Raw genomic sequence first — 22,469 nt, 5'->3', positions numbered from 1 at the left:
ATATAGTTATATGCATATCGATGTATACTTTTGTGCTAATCTAAGGTCCTTTTGCAGATTATCAAGAATATGTGTTAATACATACAGCAGAGAGCAAATTATCTTGTAAAAAACTTTAAATAAAAGAAATCCCAAGTGAATTATGTGAAAAGGAAATTATAATAAGCTGTGTTTCTGTATTATTGTATCTTCCTTTTAAACTGTTCTTCAAATTTGTCCAGTCCTGAGAAATTGGTGACAATTTAGATATGGGGATATAAATGATTTCTCCCTTGAAATTCATTCTATCATTTTTACTTAAAATTCATCTTATTTTTATTATTTTCCTTTCTGCTGTCTAGGTTATTGTTTTACCATGCATGTATGGCTGTACCAATGTTTTTAATACTTATTTCAAAATATACACTTGATACTGACTCTAAGCAGCATTAGGAAAACTGTGCATATAAAGCCTCAGATTCAATTTATGGAAAGTCTGCGTAATATTAGGAAAAATACATTTATGCAAAATTTGAATGACTGCTGCTTATACAGTCAATTACCACAGTTAGTATAAAGTTAGAACCTATGCTCCACGTTAGGAAAAAAATGAAATATACTGGTATGTAAAGCAATTAAAAATAGAAGGCCAATCTTTAATTAAAATTGAACTAAAACTGATGTTGACCTGTTTTCTTCTTATATGTACTGATATTGACACCACAATTACCATACAATTACCATGTTCTTCAGGATATGAACAATTTGTATTTTACATCTGATGTATAGTAACACTTGCCTGTAATATAAGCTGCAAAATTTCAGAAAGTTGCATAATACTGATATATAACAGCAACTTAGGAGGAGAACTGGAATTCATAGAAACAAGCTAACAAAAAACAAGATTCCTAAAATATGAGTACCATTTTCCATCAATGAGAATAATTTAATACAACACAATTTGAACTTGGTATTATTAGTGAACTTATATTAAATGTTATGGGGGAATATTTAGCAATATGCTTGATTTATAGATTGATACTAATCTTCATTCCTCATTGAAATTATATCTTGCAAACTATAATAGATTATAAAAATAAATGGAACAAGTAAACTGTAGGTCAATATAGCAACAAAGGCAAAACTTTCAATACTTAAGAATTCAATTTTAGATAGGGAACTACACTACATTATTTAAATGTGGGTTAAATCGACACAGCGGACTAGCTTTTAAAGCCTTTAAAAGCCTGAGAAACCTGCAGTTCTTCCCAATTTTCATTGGTTCAGCACTACTTCTTCAACTATGGCAATTTACAAGAATCAGAACAGAGGAAAACTCAAAAGGCTTTTCTCCCAATCACTACTGCTTGACAACACATAAAAGCAGATTCAGAAGCTACCAAATGAGCCCAAAATATTATCATATATTATATAATAATAATAATAATAATAATAATAATAATAATAATAATAATAATAATAAGTTAAATTATAAGAGATCTCTATTGCTGATTTTTATACTTAGGAAGAAAACTAATTTCAGACTCAATTTTAAGCGCCTCTAACAAAAAAAGTCTACTTAAAACCTTGGAGGGTCAGTGCTAATTAATAGAAACAAAATCTGTATCAGATTTACTAATATAGGCCATCTCCTACATTTCTGCTATGTTCATGTCAGTACAGAGAACATAACTGTTGGTGAATATTTCTGATATAAAAAGGCATACATATTTGTGCTTATGTGTATACATTTCAAGTATCAAATATATAAATCGGATGTATTACTATTACTATTATTTTCCCCTTCCTGACTAGTATCTATCTCTTCCCACATTACTAAACCATGTATCTTTCAATTCATATTGTTTTTGTTTCCTGGTACAATAGCTTATTAGTAACCTTGGCTATCACTAAGTGTTGTATCTTTTTATTCTTGAGGCTGTTTTATTCTCCTTATGTACACTGACAGTATATACACCAAAGACAAATTCCTTGTGTGTCCAATCGCACTTGGCCAATAAAGAATTCTATTCTATTCTATATATCCCTTCAGAGAGATACCCATAGGGTATGGCTAACTGATGAGGCCAGAAGAAGGCGGAAATAGCGTTATCCTAGTCTCCCTTAATTTTAAAAATTCACCAAAAACATGTTATACATACATACATACATACATATATATATCAGATATACATATAGTTTTGATTCACACTTCTACTACCATTTATTCTGGTGCTCTATAAAGAAAGAAAAGTTTCTGCACATTTCTGCATGAAAGTAGGCAACCTAAACATATTATCTCAAGACAGTGATAGCTAACATTTGCCATACTGAGTGCACAAAGCACGTGCACACGAACCCCCCAAATGCAATGCGTGCGCACCTACCGCACAAGCATGCCCCCTGCATGTGTGGCAGAGACCCAAAGACCAGCTGCCCGGCAAGAGGTGCGTGTGCATGCGCCACAGAGCTGAACTGGCTCGCATGCTTACAAAGAGGGCGCTGCATGTAATCTTTCGCCATCATGGTCTTAAGATGTTGTTTAACTTATATAACAAATGACTTATTTTAAAAGACATTTACATTACAATTTTGCTGAGTTCAAGAACAAAACTCTTATAGGCGTGACTCATTTTAATTAAGCTGTTCAGTCTAATAGCTCTTTACAAGCCTTTAAAAAAAGAGATATTTCACTATACTGTTTCACCACTTCAGTAATCTACTTATTAAATGTAATCTACTTATTTCAAATCTATATATAATATTTAGCTGAACTTATTATAAGGATTTAGCAGAGTAAAATATACTGCTCAAAAAAAATAAAGGGAACGTTCAAATAACACATCCTAGACCTGAATGAATGAAATATTCTCATTGAATTCTTTGTTCTGTACAAAGTTGAATGTGCACAACAGTATGTGAAATTGATTGTCAATCAGTGTTGCTTCCTAAGTGAACAGTTTCATTCAATAGAAGTTTGATTGACTTGGAGTTATAGTCTAAGTGTTCCCTTTAATTTTCTGAGCAGTGTATTTAACAGTATCTCTGATTCTGGCAACTTCTAAGCATGTAGTCTTCAGTTTCCAAAACTCTCAATAATGGTGGCACTAGCTGGGAATTCTAGTTGCTGGAAATCCATACATCAGAAAATTCTCAGTGCAGGAAAACAGTATCTACAGAAAAGGCTGACGGTAGCAACCAAAACCACACATACATGCATAACACTCCAAGTTGTCTTTGGGTTCTGACTATTTTGCTGAAGCTTTAATTATACATCAAATGGCTCAAAACAAAAACCCCTATCAGTTGGAAATATTAACCATTAAAGGAGTGAACAATATAAGAGGAGCTTGCTGAACTTTTAAAGGATTTATGAATAAAGGCTGACTTGGCCCAAACCCGAGGCAAGAAATTCAAGTGTTCAGAACAAATTCTGCATAATCAAGATTAAGGGTCTGTGATACTGCAAAGCATTATAAACTACAATAGAACCCAGATGGTTTTTGCTAGATCCATACTGATGCTAATAATTTTAATTTAAACCTCTCCCTTTGCTTCAGATAATTTGACAATGTTTGGCAAGCATATAATTTATACTTCACTAAAGTTGGGGCTGTAGCTTCACTATCTAGAACATTCAGAATGATTATTATGAAGTTAAGCCCTAATAGATGTAATTAGTTCTATTTAGCATAGGCTATTGTAAACAAAAATAAACAAATCATCCAAGATTAATTTAATGTTTATAGATCAAGCACAGTATCAAACCTTGTCTGCATTCCCTCCATTATTCCCAAACAGAAACCAGGATTTCAGTTTAATAAATGTAGCCTCAATAATTATCCTATCTGCCTATCACTGAAAAAAAATAAATCAACATCTAGCACAAAGACAAAGAAAATTAAATAAGTGGCCCTTAACATAAGGGCTATATGTTCCTGTATCATAAATACCGGTACATTACAAAAATGAAATAAAATCCTAAAGTAATGTTATATGGCTGTCTCATGGTTTGAATGAAGCCACAACCATTTATATTAAACTATCTGTAGTACAAATCATTTAGGGTCAACTTTTACCTTTAAGGAATTTCATTTGCATAATGATCTTCAGTAGTTGTAAACTCAAATATAAGGAAAGATTACAGTTTAACTGCATCAGGGAAAGCTGGCAATCAAAGATAACATACTTACCCCCTCATTCTCTCTGTGTGGGTTCAGCCTGCTATAAACAGCTTCAATAATATTTCTCCTATACAAAGAAAACATTTTAAAGTCACATTGTGAATAGTTTGCATAAAACAAATATTTTACAAACTAGTTGGCTAAATGATTGTATGAAAACCCCGCAATTCAGAGGCAATAGGTCCTATGGTATCAGATGATAAAGAGCAACAGCAGGTGTGTTATTGCAAGCATGCCCCTCCTTGCGAGATCCCCCAAAATATCTTGGTTACCACAGCAGTATACTGTGTATATACAATGACAATAAAGTATTTATTTATTTATTTATTTAATATTATTTTACAGATCTTGGTACTTTATTTTATTTTACTTAGGCTACTTAACTCAAAGTATGAGGCTCCAGGCAGCACACATTAGACAAAGAAGCATCACACATTGAAATGGCATAATGCATTAAAACACAGTAAACAATGATAAATAGAATTGAAAACTTCCAACAACTCACCGCTGTGACTCTGCTCAACCTGACCCCAAAGCCTGGAGGAACTGCCAGGGTTTTACCCACCTTCCTAGAAGCCTGTAGGCTTGGGGGCAATCATATGTCCTTGGGAGGATTACTCCAAACAGAGGTCACCAGAGAAGACAAACTTCCTGGATCCCATGCAATGATATTTTGTCAATGAAGGGATCTGGAGCGTGTCTTCTTTGTTAGAACTTATGGGATGGGCAAACATTCTTGAGAGCAGATAGTCCCATAAATAATCCATTCCTGTACCAAAGCTGTGTAGGGTTTTATAGAGCAGTGATTTTCAACCTTTTTTGAGCCGCGGCACATTTTTTACATTTACAAAATCCTGGGGCACACCACCAACCAAAATGACACAAATTAAATAAATAAATAAATAAATAAATAAATAAATACATACATACATACATACATACATACATACATACATACATACATAACCCCCTCGTATATACAATCCCATGTAACATCCCCTTATAAATACAGTCAATCATCAATCATCCCTACTCAAATTTATATCTCATTTCTGGGTACTTCTCCTGTCTTTCCCCCTTTTCTCTCTCATGTTTGTCATTTCTCTCTCTTCCTCCCTTTTTCCCTCATTCCTTTTCCCTTTCATTCTCCTCTTTTTCCATCCCTGTCTCTCTCCCCCCCTTATGTGTGTGTGTGTATACACACTGGAACCATTTCCAAAACCAGTTGAGGGCTGGGGGTTTTTCTCTTTTATTCTTTTCAAAAAGAGGTGTGGGCTGGGGGGCATTTCTTATTATTTGGGTGCTTTTTACCATATGCTTCAAGAATCACCCCTCTCTCTCTCTTTTGTTTTCTTTCTCACACTCTTTCTCTCTCTTGTTCTCTCTCTTGCTATCTCTTTCTCTCCCCCCTTTCTCTCTCTCTCTTTCTCACTTTCTCTCTATCTTGCTGTCTGTTGCTGTCACTCACTCTCGTTCTCTCCGTTCTTCTCAGCGGAGGCCAGCGAAGGTGATATTCAATGTCGGGAGCGCGCGTGCGGTTGCGCGTGCTCCCTACCCCCCTGCTAGCCGCTCGGAATATTCAAAATAAGAAAAGCCTTCACCGGCGAAGGTTTTTCTTATTTTGAATATTCTGAGCGGCTAGCAGGGGGGTAGGGAGCGCGTGCAACCGCCCGCGCGCTCCCGACATTGAATATTACCTTCGCTGGCCTCCGCTGAGAAGAATGGAGAGAGAACGAGAGTTGGGCCATTTTTTGTTTCCTGCGTTCCGGGTGCGGGAGGAGCCACGCCGAAAGGCAGGAGACAGCGGAGGAGAGGGGGCGGGCGGGGGGCAGCGCCGAAAGGCCGAGGGGGCCGGAGGCACTGTGGGGAGGCAGGGGCGGCCGCGGCTCCCTTCCCTTCTGCTGCCGGCGCCTCCCCGCCCCCCCCGCAGGCTGGCAGGGAGATGAGGAGCGCGCTTTCGGGGAAGCGACGGTGCTTTGGGGAAGCGACGAGAAGCCATGGGCGCGAGGGGGCCGACTTTCAAAGCAACCTTTGCCAGCCTCCCGTGGGAGGGTGCCAATAGCGGCGGCGGGGGCGGGGGGGCAATAGAGGGGGGGGCGAACCGCTTCGCGGCACACCTGACCATGTCTCGCGGCACACTAGTGTGCCGCGGCACACCGGTTGAAAAACACTGTTATAGAGGATAATCAGCACATTGAATTGCACCAAGAAGCCTACTGAGAGTCAGTGCCACTTGTGGAGTAGAGGAGTCATAAATAGTATGGTAAATGGTAGTCTGGAGATGTACATATTTACTCATTTTAATGCTTAAAAAACTATTTATTTGTTTATTTATTGAATTTATATTGCCGCCTATTTGCCCATGGCAATTTATGGCGGCTTACAGATAGTAAAACCACGTTTAAAATCAAACAGGCTCTGAGTTCCCCAGGGTCACTGGCAGAACCAGGTCTTAGCGCTTTCCGTAACAATATTAGAGTGCGGGCCATTCTAATCTCTGGGGTAATGATGTTCAAGAGAGGGAATCACCACGAGGAAGGCCCTTCTTCTGGGTCCAGCCAGGTGTATCTCCCTTGGGGATGGGACCTACAGCATTCCCTGTTTCCCTGCTCTAATGGGTCAGGGAGATGTGACCAGCAAGAGACAGTCCTTCAGATAACCTGATCCCAAGCCATGAAGGGCTTTAAGGGTGATAACCAGCATCTTGGATTGCACCCAGAAAGAATCAGCAGCCAACGAAGCTCCCGTAGGATATTACATATATAGATATTATGCACTCTTATTTTTGTGTTAATCTTCACATCTGATAAGGCAAAAACATTCTGAAAATAGCCAGCTGTTTATATAGGTTATGGAAACTAGAGAAATAAAAATGAATGAGATATTTTGGCAGAAACATTAGTTATTGAATTTCTCTGTAGGTATCACTGGGAAATGTGCAATATGTTATTCTGGCGAGCATCTTGGACAAACGAAAAACACCTTGGATTTCAATCCTTGTGAAAAGATTTTGTATTAAGTTAGAAAAGGACTTATCTAAGTTTTTTGTATAATAAAGTGGATCCTAGAAAACCTTTGTTAGAAAACTGAGATAATGCAAAACTCTATGGTCCTGGACTGCATTTTCTTGCTCCAAAGTAAAGGGAAAATATTCAGACCACTGCTTTTTTAAGAGTATTTCATTAATTAAAACATATATAGCAAAAAACATGTGATATATATATATATGTGTGTGTAGATTGTTCTGAGTTCGGGTTTTGCCCCGTGTAATATTTTGAGTGTCTATGCGACGTTTCAGTGAAATCACATTCACCATCATCAGGCTGAAGTTTTAAGCTTCGTGCTGTTGTAAATATGGAATGTTTGCAACTGCCATTTCTTCCTTATATATAGTGTTAGGGGTGGAGATTTGGTTTGAATGTAGCAAACAGATTGGGTTATGTTTTAGTGATTTGATTGGTTGGTGGAATCACAATTACTTGAAGGATTGACATGGTGATTATTATGAAATGTTTTTTTGTTTAAGGCTGGTTTCCAAATCTCTGGTAGGCAGGACGTATCATCCCTTTTGTTCATGCAGAGGGGGTGTTTCTCAATCTCTATAGCTTCCAAAGTAATTCTTCTATATAAATTTTCTATCTACTTGCATAAAAATAACAATTAATACAAAAAAATCCTGTTATTACATTTTAATACATTCAAAAAATGGAGACTGACCAAATCAACTGAATAAAAATTCAAGCTGTACATACATGAACAGTGAATAAACAAACAAATCCTGCAAAAACAAATTATTCACAAGCCATTCTGTCCAAAGTCAAACATTATTACAAAGCATTTATATAATTTTAAATTAAATCTTATTAATTTATTATTATATTTCATTGTTTTCCTATGGTGGGGTCCTAGTGGGGTGCCCCGGAGGTGGAGACGGTGAGCTTTCCCAAGAGCGTTTTTCATTGCGGTGGTCTGCACATTTTTTTGTCAAGGGCTGCAATGGGTGCAGCATCTTTCTGCAATGGGGGTGAGGCCTCCTTGCCACAACGCCAGCACCATTCCCTACAAAACTTAATGGGGGTCAGTCCCCCATCTTGGTGCTATTTGACCTCTCAGCTGCTTTCAAGACCATGGTATCCTTCTGCGACAACTAAGAGAGTTGGGAGTGGGAGGCATTGTGTTACGGTGGTTCTCCTATCGCTCTGGCTGGTCGCAATAGGAAATGGTCTGACCATGACAAAGGCAATGTTTCTAAGCCCCTTAGTCTCAGACCAGTACTCAATTGCACTGAGAGGAATACCATGTCGGGTGTTTGTCCCCCCTCGTGAGTCGGACCCTGAACTATTTGAGTCAGGTCCATGGTTGTCATGGTGGCCATGAACTCCTGTGCTAGTCCAGAAGAACTGCCGTGTGACGGCAGATTGAAGTCCCCCAGGACAATAAATCTGGGGAACTCCACCGCCAACCCGGCCACCTCGAGCAACACAGGCAGGGCTGTTGACACGCAGCTGGGAGGCAGGTATGTAACATGTGAACCCCTAAGTCCAACTTCACAAGGAGGGACTCACAACCCGCAATTTCAGGGGCAACGAGTCTATGCAGGCAAAGGTTCTCCTTGGCTACAATAACCACTCCTCTCCCCCGTCCCTGGGGTCGAGGCTGATGCCATACCTGAAACCCGTCTGGGCATATTTCTGAGAGAGGAACTCCTCACTCCGGGCCCAGCCAGGTTTCAGTCACACATGCCAGATCAGCCTCCTCATCCAGGATCAAATCCCGGATGAGGAGAGCTTTGTTTACTACCGATCTGGCATTGAGCCAGATCGGCTCAATGATGAAAATACAGCCAGATGAAAATGCAGGTAGTCTTCTAGTTATGACAATAATCAGAATTTATGTTACTAATTAATGTGATCATGAAGCATAACATCATATGATTGGGTTCCTTAGCAATGTTCCTATTAACTGAATCCACTGGTCATTAGTAGAGGATACACCCTGATCCAAGCCATTCCAGCTTGGTTTCTTCCAGCCCTGAATTTCAGTAAGGTACTGTTTTCCTCTTTAACTCCTCCCAACCTGTCTATTTCCTCACCCCCATCTCTCCCGTTTTGGTCATCCTGTATAGCAGGAGCGTCAAACTCAATTTTATTGAGGGCCGCATCAATGTGTTTGATCTCAGGGGTCCAGGGTAAGCGTGGTCAGGGTGGCTATAGCCAGCTTGACATTGCTTGTGTCGGGGGTGTCTGTGATGGCCTGAGCGCTCTGCTAGCAAAAACGGGCTTCTGAGCTCCATTTGTAGCTGGGATGGCTTCTTGCAATCCTCTGTCAAAACGGAGCTTGGCAAGGCCTCCCACAGCCTTCCTGAACTCTATTTTTGCTAGCAGGGGGAGTGCAAAAAGGACCTTTGGTGTTTCCCGGTAGTCCCATAGGCCAGCTCTAAGCACCCCATGGGCTGGATCTGGCCCCTGGGTCTTGAGTTTGACACCCCTGTTGTATAGTGATGGCAGTGGCAGCTCTGAGGCTGAAACAGAATGTTGGTACTTTAGCCATGGTGCTACCCACCAAGTGCCACCTCAAGCTGCACATTCTGGCCAGCCATCCCAGCACAAATCATGAGCCACTCCCACCACCCTTCAATCTGCAGGCTCTGCCATGCCCAGCTGACTTTAGTCATCTTCATCCTACTACAGTACTGAGAAGCTGCACTTGGCCTAGCCCTATGCCAGGCAGCTGCTAGCTTTTGCAGGCCTTCTTCCAGAGATCATTTGAACAGTTCTCCACAAAGCATACATTGTTCTCCTAATCCTTCGGAAAGCTTCTGAGATCTTCCAAAGCATCACAAGGCAGGGCATGCAATTCGGAGGATGATGGGTATGGCCTTCTCATGCTGATTCAGTCCGTCTCAGAAGTCTTCTGAAACATCTTGAGAATGGCATGCACTACTACTTCTATTTTGGAGAATGGCACAAGCAGCCTCAGGAAGAAGGTCAGCAAACTGCCTTGCATAAGGCCAGGCTGGATATGCAACAGCAGCAGGAGGAAGATGGTGATGGTCAGCTGGATATACCAAGGCAGCGAGGGTGGCTGGCGTTTTGTACTATGGCACAGTTGTGCTAGCTGTGGTGTCAGGCTTGTGGTGGCACTCCTCAGTGGCACAAGGATGCCCCCTAGCCCTCTGTTATATATCTGATGTTAGAAGTATTAGTGATTAGGATTAGAAATGAACAGGAGATAAAAGTTTACAAATCAAAAAATGTCTATAAAATTCAGGCATTTGTAGACAATTTAGTATTCATATTAGAACAGCCATTTAGAGACAGGAATTAAACTACTCCACTACATAGAAGCCTACGAAAGGGTAGCATGACTTAAAATAAATAGGAACAAAAGCATTAACAAAAAAAAATCTCACAAAAAAACCCAAGAAAGAGAATGGGAAGAGAAAATAGGTATACAGGGGACAAAAATAGCTGGGAATATGGATAACATCTAAATATTCAACTCTGAAAAAGGATAACTATGGTAGATTAGTTCAATAGGTTAAAAAAATTAGAAATGTGTAAGCAGCTCAAATTGTCTTTTATAGGTAGGATAGTTTCTACTAAAATGAATATACTGACCAGATTTCTATTTTTATTCCAAATCATATCAATAAAATTAGTTTAATAAAATTCTTTAATTAGAGTTAAATAAAACAATAACGGACTATATTTGGCAAGGGGGAAAATCACAAATTAAATTAAAAGTTCTACAAGGTAAGAGAATAAAAGCTCGACAAGAAAGAAAGAGAGGGATTCGGCTTGCCTAATTAGGATATCTATTATCATGCAGCAGCTCTCATTTAGATCAAAGATTAGATATTACTTAAAAATACAAGAATTCTGACATTGGAAAGGCATATCTCCGGAGAAGCTGGCATGCCTTTCTGTGGGATGGTAAAAGTAAGACTCATAAGTATTTCCAAAGACATCTAATTAAATATTCACTTATACAAATATGGCAAAAGATTAAAAGAAACCATTACAATAAAATACCTACCTGGTTCTCGATAATGAAAGCATTAATATGCCCACACTTATTGGACATGGATAAAATGAAGACATATAAATAAATATTAAAGGAACAGGTTGAATTAAAAACCAGCAGAATTAAGGGAACAAGGCATAGAACTTGACTAGTGGCCACACCTACATAAAATCTAGACACAAAAATGATGCAGAACAATACTGATTCCAAAAAGAAGGAAACAAACTAGATAAAATTATATTAGGACAGGATCACAAAATTCTATAATTATTTATTGAGTTATAAGATGGAAGAAAGAGTTGTAAAAGAGGTGACAATAGAATGGGTTCAAAATTTTGGGTATAACATAGCCAGAAGCCATTTAGAATGCAATTGTAAAAACAGTTAAGACTAAACAGCTCCAGATAGGAAAACTTTATATAAAGTTAATAGCTCTTGTCATCTTGTTCCCAATGTATTATGTTACATGCAAAAACACAGGGAGAACATTCAGTAATGTAATTACACATCTTTCATTCTGAAATACATTTCCTAGAATTACTGCTATTTCTACTGAATGACCAGATTTATCCTGAAGGTCTCCTGGTTGGATTAGCAGATTATTTCACTGGGCTGCATAACAAATAAAAAGTGATGTTGGTCTTAGAGAAAAGATCAGAGAAAAGTAGTTGTTAATTGTATACAGTAACTGAGGCATGAAATAATACATTTAAATCTACAGAAAGCTATATGACTAAACTAATATTAAATTCAATAAATATACATGCCCGCCAAAAAAAAACAACCTGCAAATTTATTTGTGTTCTATATAGTCAAAGGGTTTTGTGTATTTTTACTTACTTGCCAGCTAGACCACCTCCCGGTGGCAAGTTTGGGATATTCTCTGCAGACAAAATGCGCATAACTTGAGCAAGGTCAGGCATTCCTTCTTCACCCGACTTCTCCATAATTTCTAGTTAAAAGAAAGTTCTTAAATTATTAAAAACAAGCAGCATATCCAGAAAACTGTACATTTGATCATGAAAATATCTAGGACAGACATACTGAAGATATACATTTACAATATTTAAAAAAAATAAAGGAGAAACAGAGAGCTTTTATATGTCCACATCAGTCTCTTTAGTGTTGATTCTGAACCTAACTATAGAGATCACAAAATAACTGCAACATATTCTCTCTAAAGAGAAACAGTAATTGTATTTGTTTTTCTACAAGGAACCAACTCCTAGTAGGTTTAATAAAGTCAATAATTTATCCCAGAGAAATTTAAAATAAAAAAATTAAATGATAGTTAAACTACGGCTAATATCCAGGAAAGGTATTAAAAACCTTAAGTTCTTATCAGAATCCTGTTTTTTGCTACCATGGACTAATCCAGCTTTCCTCTTTTAATATATATATATTGCTATTTCATGGTTTACATTAGGAAGAAAAAAAGTCCATATAATTTTTCACGATTGAAAAAGGCCTGTTTCCACAATGTGAATGATCTCAAATGAATGTAGGTTTCCTCAAATCTTATGCTTCACCAAAATTCAATTACGATAAAATAGATAGTATTTTATCATGGAATAATGATCTTCAGAACTCTAGTAATACAATAGATATAAAATATAAAATATATGAAAACATTGTTTTAATGTACCATAGTTTTGTTTTTGAAGAATAAAATGTATAAGTTAGATGCAGTTTTGATTATTTCAATTTAACTTATTTTATTATTTAGTTTCCAAACAGAAAACTACTATTGGACTAATATCCATATACAATTACTCAGACGCAAATCCTTCTATTCAGCTGAGCTTACTTCAACTATCCAGGATTAAAGTTGCTGCTTCAAACAATTATGAACCTAAATAGAAACTATATGGAATTAATTGTTTTCAAATATGCAATCTTTACATTTCTGAGTTCTAGCTTTTGCTTCTATCAGTAGCTTCTAACAGATGCCTTATCTTATATCTTCAGGACTAGGGATTTGGGTTTTTTTGCAAATGCTAGCATGCCTGGATTTTTAATCTATGGAATTTCATTTATCTAAAACAAAAGTCCAGTTTACATAAAAATGCTGCTCCACAATTTACAATCCTTTAGATAATGAGTTTCTTCTCCCAGCAATTTCCACTGACCAAATGAGATCAAAACTCTCTGCCCATCTACAAGCCCGCAGATGTTTTAGGGTATATATTCAGGAGAGCTCTCCTCCAAGGTAGAATGGACAACTGAAGGACAAGGATGAAGTCAAATTATATATTAACAGAAATATACTTGTGCAATTCTTGTTTATATTTCCATAATTCCTTTCTACCTTCCCAAAGAGTATCTTGCTCTATTACCTTTGCACAAACTAGTTTAAACTAATCTAATCTTACTTATAATATTGTTAGATGGCCAGAGATTGGAAGAATATTAAAGAGGGAAATTGTTTTTTTTTCTTGTATGCATGTCATACCAAAGGCTTCTATAGACTTTCTAAATGTAATATGGCATCCCATTACCAATACTCAACTATATAAACCTTTAAAAGCCTGAAAAATAGGATTAACAGAAGAAACTTTATCAAAAAGTAACTTTTAAGACAAAAGCCAATGTTGTTTTTTAAAATCACTCTGTCGTTCTCATCTCCCAATTTAAAAACCAGGTAAACAGAGCTTTGTATCATGAAAAAAATATAAACTTAAGTTAAATGTGGATCAAATGGAGAAATTTCCACAATAAAAAAAATGTGTTCAATATTTTCGCTTGTTCTTGAAAACAAGTATTTAGTTTCAGTGCAAACTACAGGAATATTTTCTTTGTTCTTTCATCTGGTTAAATGATTATCCAATTATACAAAAGCTCACAAATTCTGATATTCAGAAATTGACTTTGCAAATGTCCTAATGAAAATATATTTTCAATTATTTTTTTTGTTTCATAAAAAGGTTTAGGTAATTAGTCCATAATTTAATTTCTAATGCTTCATAGCTGATATAAAATGGCAAGATGCTGTTACATTTAATCGAATTTCAGGCTGCATAATTAAGAAAACCACAGACTTTGTCAAAGGGCAGAGTTTGGATATTTATTAGAATCAGGAGAAATGTGAAAATGAAAGAAAGGAGAAAGGGAAAATAAGACTTGTGTTCTTCTGTATTCTCTTCAGTTTTCTTTATATTCTTCTATTCTTGAAATAAATATTCCTTCAATATTCTAACTCTCATTTCTTGTCAAGTATAAGTCACTTAAAGTTGTTACAGTTCATCCAACGTACAGGACATTGAATGACTTGGGCAATTCCTGTGGGGAAAAAAATCAAAAGCAGCACACAAAGTTTGAAAAAAAGATGGGTAACTTATTTTGTTGAATACTTGGTTTAACTCTGTTAATGAAATTGCATATAGAATTTGGCCTTTTTATTAGTTACTGCATATAATTATGTGTATATTTTGAACACCCTATGTCATAAAATTACTAGTTTATTCCAAGATTTTTTAAAAAATTCAAAGGGTCAAATGATAGTTATTGAAATACCTAAGCAATCTTTTTAAATTAACATTACAGGCTCCGTTAAGTTCCTGACACAAAAACTGCTGATTCTAAACATAGCATGTGCAACATTTAAATCTTGTAAAAAAATTTAAACAGTTCATTGTTCTGAGCCCAAATGGAATATATCCATCTAAACTGGCACTGGAGACAGGAGTCATGAAAGGGGTTTCTCTAGGAATGTTTACTAGTATAGTATGCAAATTCACAGATTCCAGTACCCCAAATGTCTGTAGTGTCTCCAGAGTCCTTCTAAAGTTGTTGTATCTGCATTGCTTAATGTAACAGAAAGATATTTACTAAATATATCTGTAATAATCTTATTATAATTAAAGTCAATAACATTTAATTTAAATTAAAATAAATTTAACTGTTATCATGGCCAGAACTCCACTTTGAAGAGCAATCTTTGATATGCCAGTCAAAGACCAACCTTAGGCCTATGACTACCGAATAAAACTCCAACATTACATTCAATCACTTAGTACTCAGAGGGTGTACTTATGGTTGTGCTCTATAATATGCCCCCTTACATGGATTTTAAAGAACTACAGACTATAAAAAACTCAGGTGCCATGAGCAGAATAGAAAAACAGGCCTTTATCCTTCAAATAATAAACCTTGTTTTAAATAGATTAATATCAGAAACAATAAGTTCCCCACTGCCGCTAAACTGGGGGGAAATCTCCACCTCCAGGCTTGCTAGATAAAAAGTATGCTTCTTTATTATAATGGTTTAAATGCATAGGACTTTTGTGCTGATAATTTTCAGCATGTTACTGAGGTTTCAATTTCTTAGTACACAAGGTACAGAAAATGATAATTACAGAAAGTGAAATCTCACTTAGCTCTGTTTAACTTCTTTTTCATTTTTATGAACATAATATATGTAAGTAATATAACCAGCTCCACTGTCAAATTTAGCCACTTAGTGTATCATGTCACATGAATCAAGCCTATAGTTGTTTTATAATAATAATGACTTCAATACATCTGCAAAGTAAAGAATTTATAGTGAAAACAGGCAGCTGATATATGTAGTATATATTAAATGGGTCACTGTGGAGTTTCATTCTTTCCAAAGTTAAGAATACTTCAAAATATATTGGTTTTGTATGGAAATCTACAGCTATAATAAAATAAGTGCTTTTTAAAATGCTGCTTGTAAATAGTTTTCCAATACAAAAACTGATCTAAACAACAGATAATTTACTTAGAAGCTCTGTATGCAAGTAATATTAGGAAAAATGATCCATCTCACAGGGACAGAAAGGTTGCATGAATAAGGTCATTTCAGCAAATGCATTTTTCTTATTTATTTATACTTATTTTATTCAATTTGCATGTCTGCCCAAGTTGCAGTCACAAATCTGAGTGCCTAACACTAGATTAAAAACAAATATTGTAAATGTTAACAAAAGAAGAAAAAACAAAAAACACACCAATAGTCAACTGGAATAACTCTATTAATCTTTACTGAATTGAATTGGCTCATCTAAAATCCAAAAGAGCAGGCAAGGGGTCTATCTGATTTGGAGGCAAAATGTTTCAAAACAGAAGAACTGCCTCCGTCTTCCACCCTCTTAGTCTCGCCTATGATGGGAATTTAAAGTAACATTTTCCTAGTGATCAAACAGAAATATATTGCTTCTATTTGAAGGGCTTTACAAGTAAAGTTCTATTAGAAACCTAATGGAAGCCAATGAAATGTCCATAAGACTGGTTATTCTTTTATAATAGTTTTCACTTACTCAAGATAGCCAGTTACATTCTGTACCAATGGTAGTTTCCAAATGGTTTTCAAAATACATCCAAGTTGAGTACATAGTCTCAGTGTTTTTCAACCAGTGTGCCGTGGCACACTAGTGTGCCGCGAGACATGGTCAGGTGTGCCGCGAAGCTCAGAGAGAAAGAAAGCAAGAGAGAGAGAGAGAAAGAAAGCAAGAGAGAGAAAGAGCGTGAGAGAGAGAAAGAACAAGAGAGAAAGAAAGCAAGAGAGCGAGAAAGAGAACAAGGGAAAAAAAGAGAGAGAGAGAGAAAGAAAGAGAGAGCAAGAGAGAGAAAGAAAGCAAGAGAGAGAGAGAGAGAGAAAGACAGGAAGGGAAGGAGAGAGAGAGAAAGACATAGAGGGACGTAGGGAGGGAGAGAGAGAGAGAGCAAAAAAGAAAGGAAGGAAGGAAGAGAAAGAAAGAGGGATGGAGAGAGAGAGAAAGAGGAAGGAAGAGGGAGGGAGAAAGAAATAGAGCGAAGGGGAGGAAGAGAGAGAGATAATTTTTTTGTCAAAACTTTTTTGAGCCCCCCCCCCCCCCTGCTCAATGTGCCCCAGGGTTTCATAAATGTAAAAAATGTGCCGCGGCTCAAAAAAGGTTGAAAATCACTGGTCTAACTTATACATAAGAGAATGAGTTACCATTCATTCTGTCTTCAAAAGGGGTTGCCACAATGCAACCAGGATGAGACAAGTCGCCACAGCCAAGTCAACATGGCTGATTTGCCCCAGCTAGCTCACCATGGAACAACTGATTGCAGGACAACTCAAGAGAGGGGAAGTAGAATTGCAGTTCATCCCAGCCTGGAAGACTTCTAACTTGAGAAGGTTCAAAACTAAAGCAAGACAATACCTGCTACAATTCACTTGTCCCTCTCTTGAATTATCCCACTTTGAATTGTCCTATGGTGAGTCTCCGGGCAAGTCATCCAAGGTGAGTCAACTGCAGCAAGTTATCCTAGACCCTGATGCAATAGCCACAGAAAGGCAACAGCTTCCATCTGCGTCAGGAGGATTTCCATCCTCTACCTGCTTTATTAATGGAAATAAGACCCGGTCCAGAGTCAATGTAGGAGCCAGAATTGCAGAAGGAAATCACAGAAACATGGGTATGTTATCTATCCAAGCCTGGTTTAACGGAACCTGAATTGATTTGGTGGACAATTTCAAACAATAATCAATTTGCTTCAATGGATAGGATTTACTCTATTTACAACATTTTAATTCATCAAAACCAAGGTTACATGTAGTACATTATGGCAGACTCAATCCCGCCAGACCACTATTGCAAGTATTCAAGCTATAGTTTACAGAGACTTGCATGTGTGTGCACTCTCGTGTACACACACAATGCTATAAAGTGGCAAAATGCACCTTCAAGGGCTTTATGGTAGGAAGGCAGAGTATAATAAACAAACATATAATAAATACTATGATAAAGTGCAAGTAGTTTTCACTTAACCACAATTGGAACCAGCAATTATGTGGCTAATGATGCAGTTGCTAAATGAAATATGTGACTATGCCAGACTAATATCAGTTTTGCTGTGGTTTTAAGTCATCCACAGTGGTTAAGCAAAACATATGATCATTATCTCCAATTTCACTTGCTTCTTTATTGACTTTGCTTGTCTGAAGCCAACTGTGAAGCTTGCATATGATCATGTGACCCCAGCAACTATCACATAAATATAATCTAGCACCCAGTTTATGATTACAACGTTGTAGCATCCTATAGTCGCGTGGTTATCATCTGCAGCTTTTTTTCCAAGTTCCTACAAGCAAAGTCAATGGGAAAGCCTGGAGGAAGTCACAAACAGCAACCATACAATGTCTTTACTTAATGATTCATAGTGATTTGCTTAACGATGGCAACAAGGAACTGCTGGAACTGCCACCATTAAGCAACATGGTCATGAGATGTTATACTTCATGAACAAATTGCTTAGTGATGGAAATTCTGGTCCTAATTGCCATTGTTAACTGAGCATCATCTGTATATGCTTGAATATGGGATTTAAAAAGCAGTCTGGGAGTTTCTTAATAGAGAATTTTTGAGATTATTTAAAAACATTCAAATGAGGTTCCTCTAATATAAATATGATTTTTAATTATATCCAAAGCTGAGAAGCAGTTAATGATTCCTTTCCACAGTATTCCTCATTTTAAATTAAAACTATTACAAGTTAAATTGCTAATATAAGATACTTATAAGTAGAGATATGATTAAGTATAATTCATGAACACTTGCACAGGCACACTGTTTCCCGGTATATGTGAAAGATCAATTCGTATAGAAAACAATATTTATGGCATGGCGTATCCTCAAGTATACTGTACTATAGCACTCACCATCTCTAACTAGTTCTGCCAGTGGTAGATGGTTGTAATCCAACACTCCTGAGGACATTGTTAGATAAGAGCTTGTTTAAGTCTCAAATGCCCCATACTATGGGGGAGATCAAAGAGAGAGCTCTGTAGCCATTAATCTTCTTGTCCATGAAAGAAATATTTCACTGGGAATTAGTCAAGTGAGATGAAGGTACACAGAAAGTACTGAGAAGGTAACAAGCTTCTCCTAATTTTTTTTTAAAATGAGATGGCATAGGAAAGAAAAATAGAAGAGAATCAGGGTGGATAAAAATTGATGATTTAAAAAAATATTTTTTAAAAAATTTAAATCAATGTTTTTGATAGTTATTAAATTTATTTTAATAAAATACTTTTGGAGTAAAAATCTATCTAAAGATAGTGTTCTTTTTAAGATGCATTAATAATTCAGTTTATTCAGCATAAAATAGAGCTTAGTTATGCAGCATGAGGCTATTCTGCAATACTGGGACTGTTATTGAGTCAATAGCAGGTCAGAGGAGGAACCACTATGGGTCAGAGATGAAGTTGCTCTTTAAAAATGATGATTTTAAATAGAGTTGATTTAAATCAAGCATTTTACAGGGATTTAAAGAGTGATTTAAATTGTCTTCAATTAAATCAAATGCACCCTGAAGAGAATGGACTATGGTTAAGAAAAGCTTTACAATGGGCATGAACTAAAGTAAGTGAAATGCAACATATAATGAAAACAAAGAGATGCAATGTAACACCAGAGTCTGTTGAGTGAGGAGGCCTAGAAATGCCATAAAATATATCAAACACCAAATTGTGATTGAGTTCTACAGGAATCTGTCTTGTCTTGTACCAATCTCTGCTTTTTGCTCTCTGTATATCAAAAGCACAAAGACATTTCTATAAGTATAACAGACTGTTTCTGTTCCCATCCTGACATTTATATACTGAATACAAGGATCCCCAAACCCCTGCTTTCATCTACATTAAAATGATCAAAATTGTGAGAAAGCACATATGCAGCCCTCGAAATAAGTCTGAACTTTCCCAAGGGTGAGGCTCGTGCCACCTCCATTCTGGTGCTCACATTCTCTCCATCCACATTAGAGCTCTCTAATTCTAAACCGTGGTGTGAATTCTGGGATGTCTCAAAAGATTTATGCCACTGCAGTTAAGTAGAAGCAGCAGGACTTGATTATTGAAAAAAGTGTCTGGGGCATGTGTGGAAGAAGTGAGTTTCTTATATGTAACTTCACCAGAGGTGAGGGAATGTGTTCTCAGTATTACTTCAAGCACACAAAGAGAGTAACTCTTGTTGAAACCCAGCTAGTAGGCACCATAAGCATTAATGGAAGATTATATGAACCCCTTATAGTCAGGATTCAGGCCCAAGACAGCACTGGTTGCACTATTGGAGGATGTCTAGCAAGAACAAGGGAGGGGTGATACGTCTCTTCTTCCTGTTCTTGACTTCTCAGGTGCTTTCAATAAGGATTATGGTATCCCTTTGCATTGGCTTTGAGGTTGAGGGAGATAGTGTAGTATTGTGTTGATTCACCTCCTTCCTTCAGGGTTGATTCCAATCAGTTTTAATAAAGGAGAAGTCTAGCATACAGCCCATTATGTGGGATGCTGTTCTTTGCTCTCTCCTATTTAACATCTATGGTACATGAAATGACTTAATGAGGTCATCCATCAGTTCAGGGCAAGTTATTGTCAGAATGCTGATGATATTCATCTCAATGGCTGCGCTCTGATTTGTCAAAGTGCTGCTACGGAGGTTGTATTTTGGTGGAGGGGTTGGGGGAACAAAGGTTTTGACTCAAGCCAAGAGGCTTTGGGATATTCCTGGTTCTGAGGAAGCTTCATCTCTTGTTCTAAATGGAGTTACACTATATACTAAGTAGATTATGTATCTAATTTGAGAGACTCTTGGACCCAAGGCTCCTGCCAAAACATAGGCTTGACTATTGGGGGAGGGGAGTTGCTTCTGGAGTAACACAACTTGCTTATTGTCTCTCATGCGAGTCACCTTCTGTTTGATTTACAGGTGAAACTCAAAAAATTAAAATTTCGTGCAAAAGTTGATTTATTTCAGTAATGTAACTTAAAAAGGTGAAACGTAATATATGAGACTCATTACATGCAAGACAAGATAGTTCAAGCTGTGATTTGTCATAATTGTGATGATTATGGGGTACAGCTCATGAAAACCCCAAATCCATCACCTCAGAAAATTAGATTAGTGCATGCAGTCAATAAAGCAAGGATTGTACATAGAACATCAGACCTCTGAAAAGTATCAGCATGCATATGTATTCTTTTGGGCCCCTTTTGCAGCAATTATTGCCCCAATGCAACGTGGCATGGAAGCTATCAGTCTGTGGCACTGCTGAGGTGTTATGGAATACCAGGATGCTTCAACAGCGGCCTTCAGCTCTTCTGCATTGTTGGATGTCATGTCTCTCACTTTTCTCTTGGCAATGTCCCGTAGATTCTCTATGGGGTTCAGATGAGGCGAGTTTGCTGGCCAATCAAGCACAGAAATCCTATGGGCAGAACCACATTTTGGTGCATTTGGCAGTGTGGGCAGCTGTCAAGTCCTGCTGGAAAATTGAAGTCAGCATCCCCATAAAGCTTGTCTGCTGAAGGAAACATGAAGTGCTCCAAAATCTCCTGGTAGATGATTGTGTTGATCCTGGACTTACTAAAGCACAGTGGACCAACACCAGCGGATGACATGGCTCCCCAAATCAACAGAGACTATGGAAACTTTTGCATCTCATTTGGAAACCAAGGATATAGAATATGGAGGAAGAATGGAGAAGCACACACTGCAAGATGCTTGAAGTCCAGTGTGAAATTTCCAGTCTGTTGATTTGGGGAGCCATGTCATCTGTTACTAATAATTATGATGGTGAACCTGTGACACGCAGAGCCATTGCTCTAGGTATGCGAGCTGTCACCTGTTACTCTTCCATATTCTGACAAGCGTGGGAGCTCCAGAAACTGAAAGAGCAACCACCTAACACACATGCGTGTGCTGGGAAGATAATCTTCCAGTTTCTGGTGTGGATATGTGCACAAAGACCAGTTGGGCAGTGTGTATGTGAGTGACAAAAACCAGAAGGCTATCTTCCCAGCACACGCATGTGCACAAGCAACTCCCCTTCTGGCACTTCTGCATGCATTGAAGAGCAGCTGGCAGGCACACTGGAACCCAGAAGAGCAAGGGGAGCAGAGCTGCCAGCCAGGATGGGCAAGCCAGGGCTTCCTTCCCTGCCTGCCTGAGTTCCAGGCCTTCAGCCTGTGGCACCAAAGCATGTCCGCAGTCCAGAGCACCTGGTTGGCTCGGGTGTACGGGGTAGTGTTTGCTGGCTGGGTGGCGGCTGCTGTGAGAGGCAGCAGGAATTTTCACACTGCCGCTTCCGTCTAGGATTCTGGAGCAGAGAGGAGGGAAAGGAGCTGCTATTGGGGAAGCAAGGACTCCTGTGCAGCTCCTCATCCAGGGAGACGCCACAGAGGGGTAAGAGGTGCGTCAGTTGCAAAGGGGGGGGGTCTGTGCTGGCTTGTTCTCGGTGGTGGGTAGGGGGTGCTTCATCCTGGCCAAAGTTCTTCAACCCGAGCCCTGGGAAATC

The 22,469-nt window shown here is 37.9% G+C and overlaps 1 protein-coding gene across 6 annotated transcripts in view; it reads right to left on the bottom strand.

Annotated features, from left to right (window-relative positions):
• PPM1B (protein phosphatase, Mg2+/Mn2+ dependent 1B) overlaps window positions 1-22,469 on the bottom strand; it is a 77,406-nt gene that overhangs the window by 7,349 nt on the left and 47,588 nt on the right. For 4 of the 6 annotated variants that reach the window (XM_070734544.1, XM_070734542.1, XM_070734541.1 and 1 more), the window contains exons 5-6: window positions 12,030-12,141; window positions 4,173-4,230 (exon numbers count right to left, since the gene is read on the bottom strand). In XM_070734544.1, coding sequence (XP_070590645.1) covers window positions 4,173-4,230; window positions 12,030-12,141 — 170 coding nt within the window. Of the gene's footprint in view, window positions 1-4,172; window positions 4,231-12,029; window positions 12,142-14,227; window positions 14,469-22,469 lie in introns of those variants that run through there. The other 2 variants (XM_070734545.1, XM_070734546.1) reach the window with 2 other exon arrangements.

This window comes from Erythrolamprus reginae, chromosome 1 (assembly GCF_031021105.1).
Source record: "Erythrolamprus reginae isolate rEryReg1 chromosome 1, rEryReg1.hap1, whole genome shotgun sequence".
Taxonomy (NCBI): Eukaryota; Metazoa; Chordata; class Lepidosauria; order Squamata; family Dipsadidae; genus Erythrolamprus; species Erythrolamprus reginae.
This window is presented reverse-complemented; position numbering and strand designations above follow the sequence as displayed.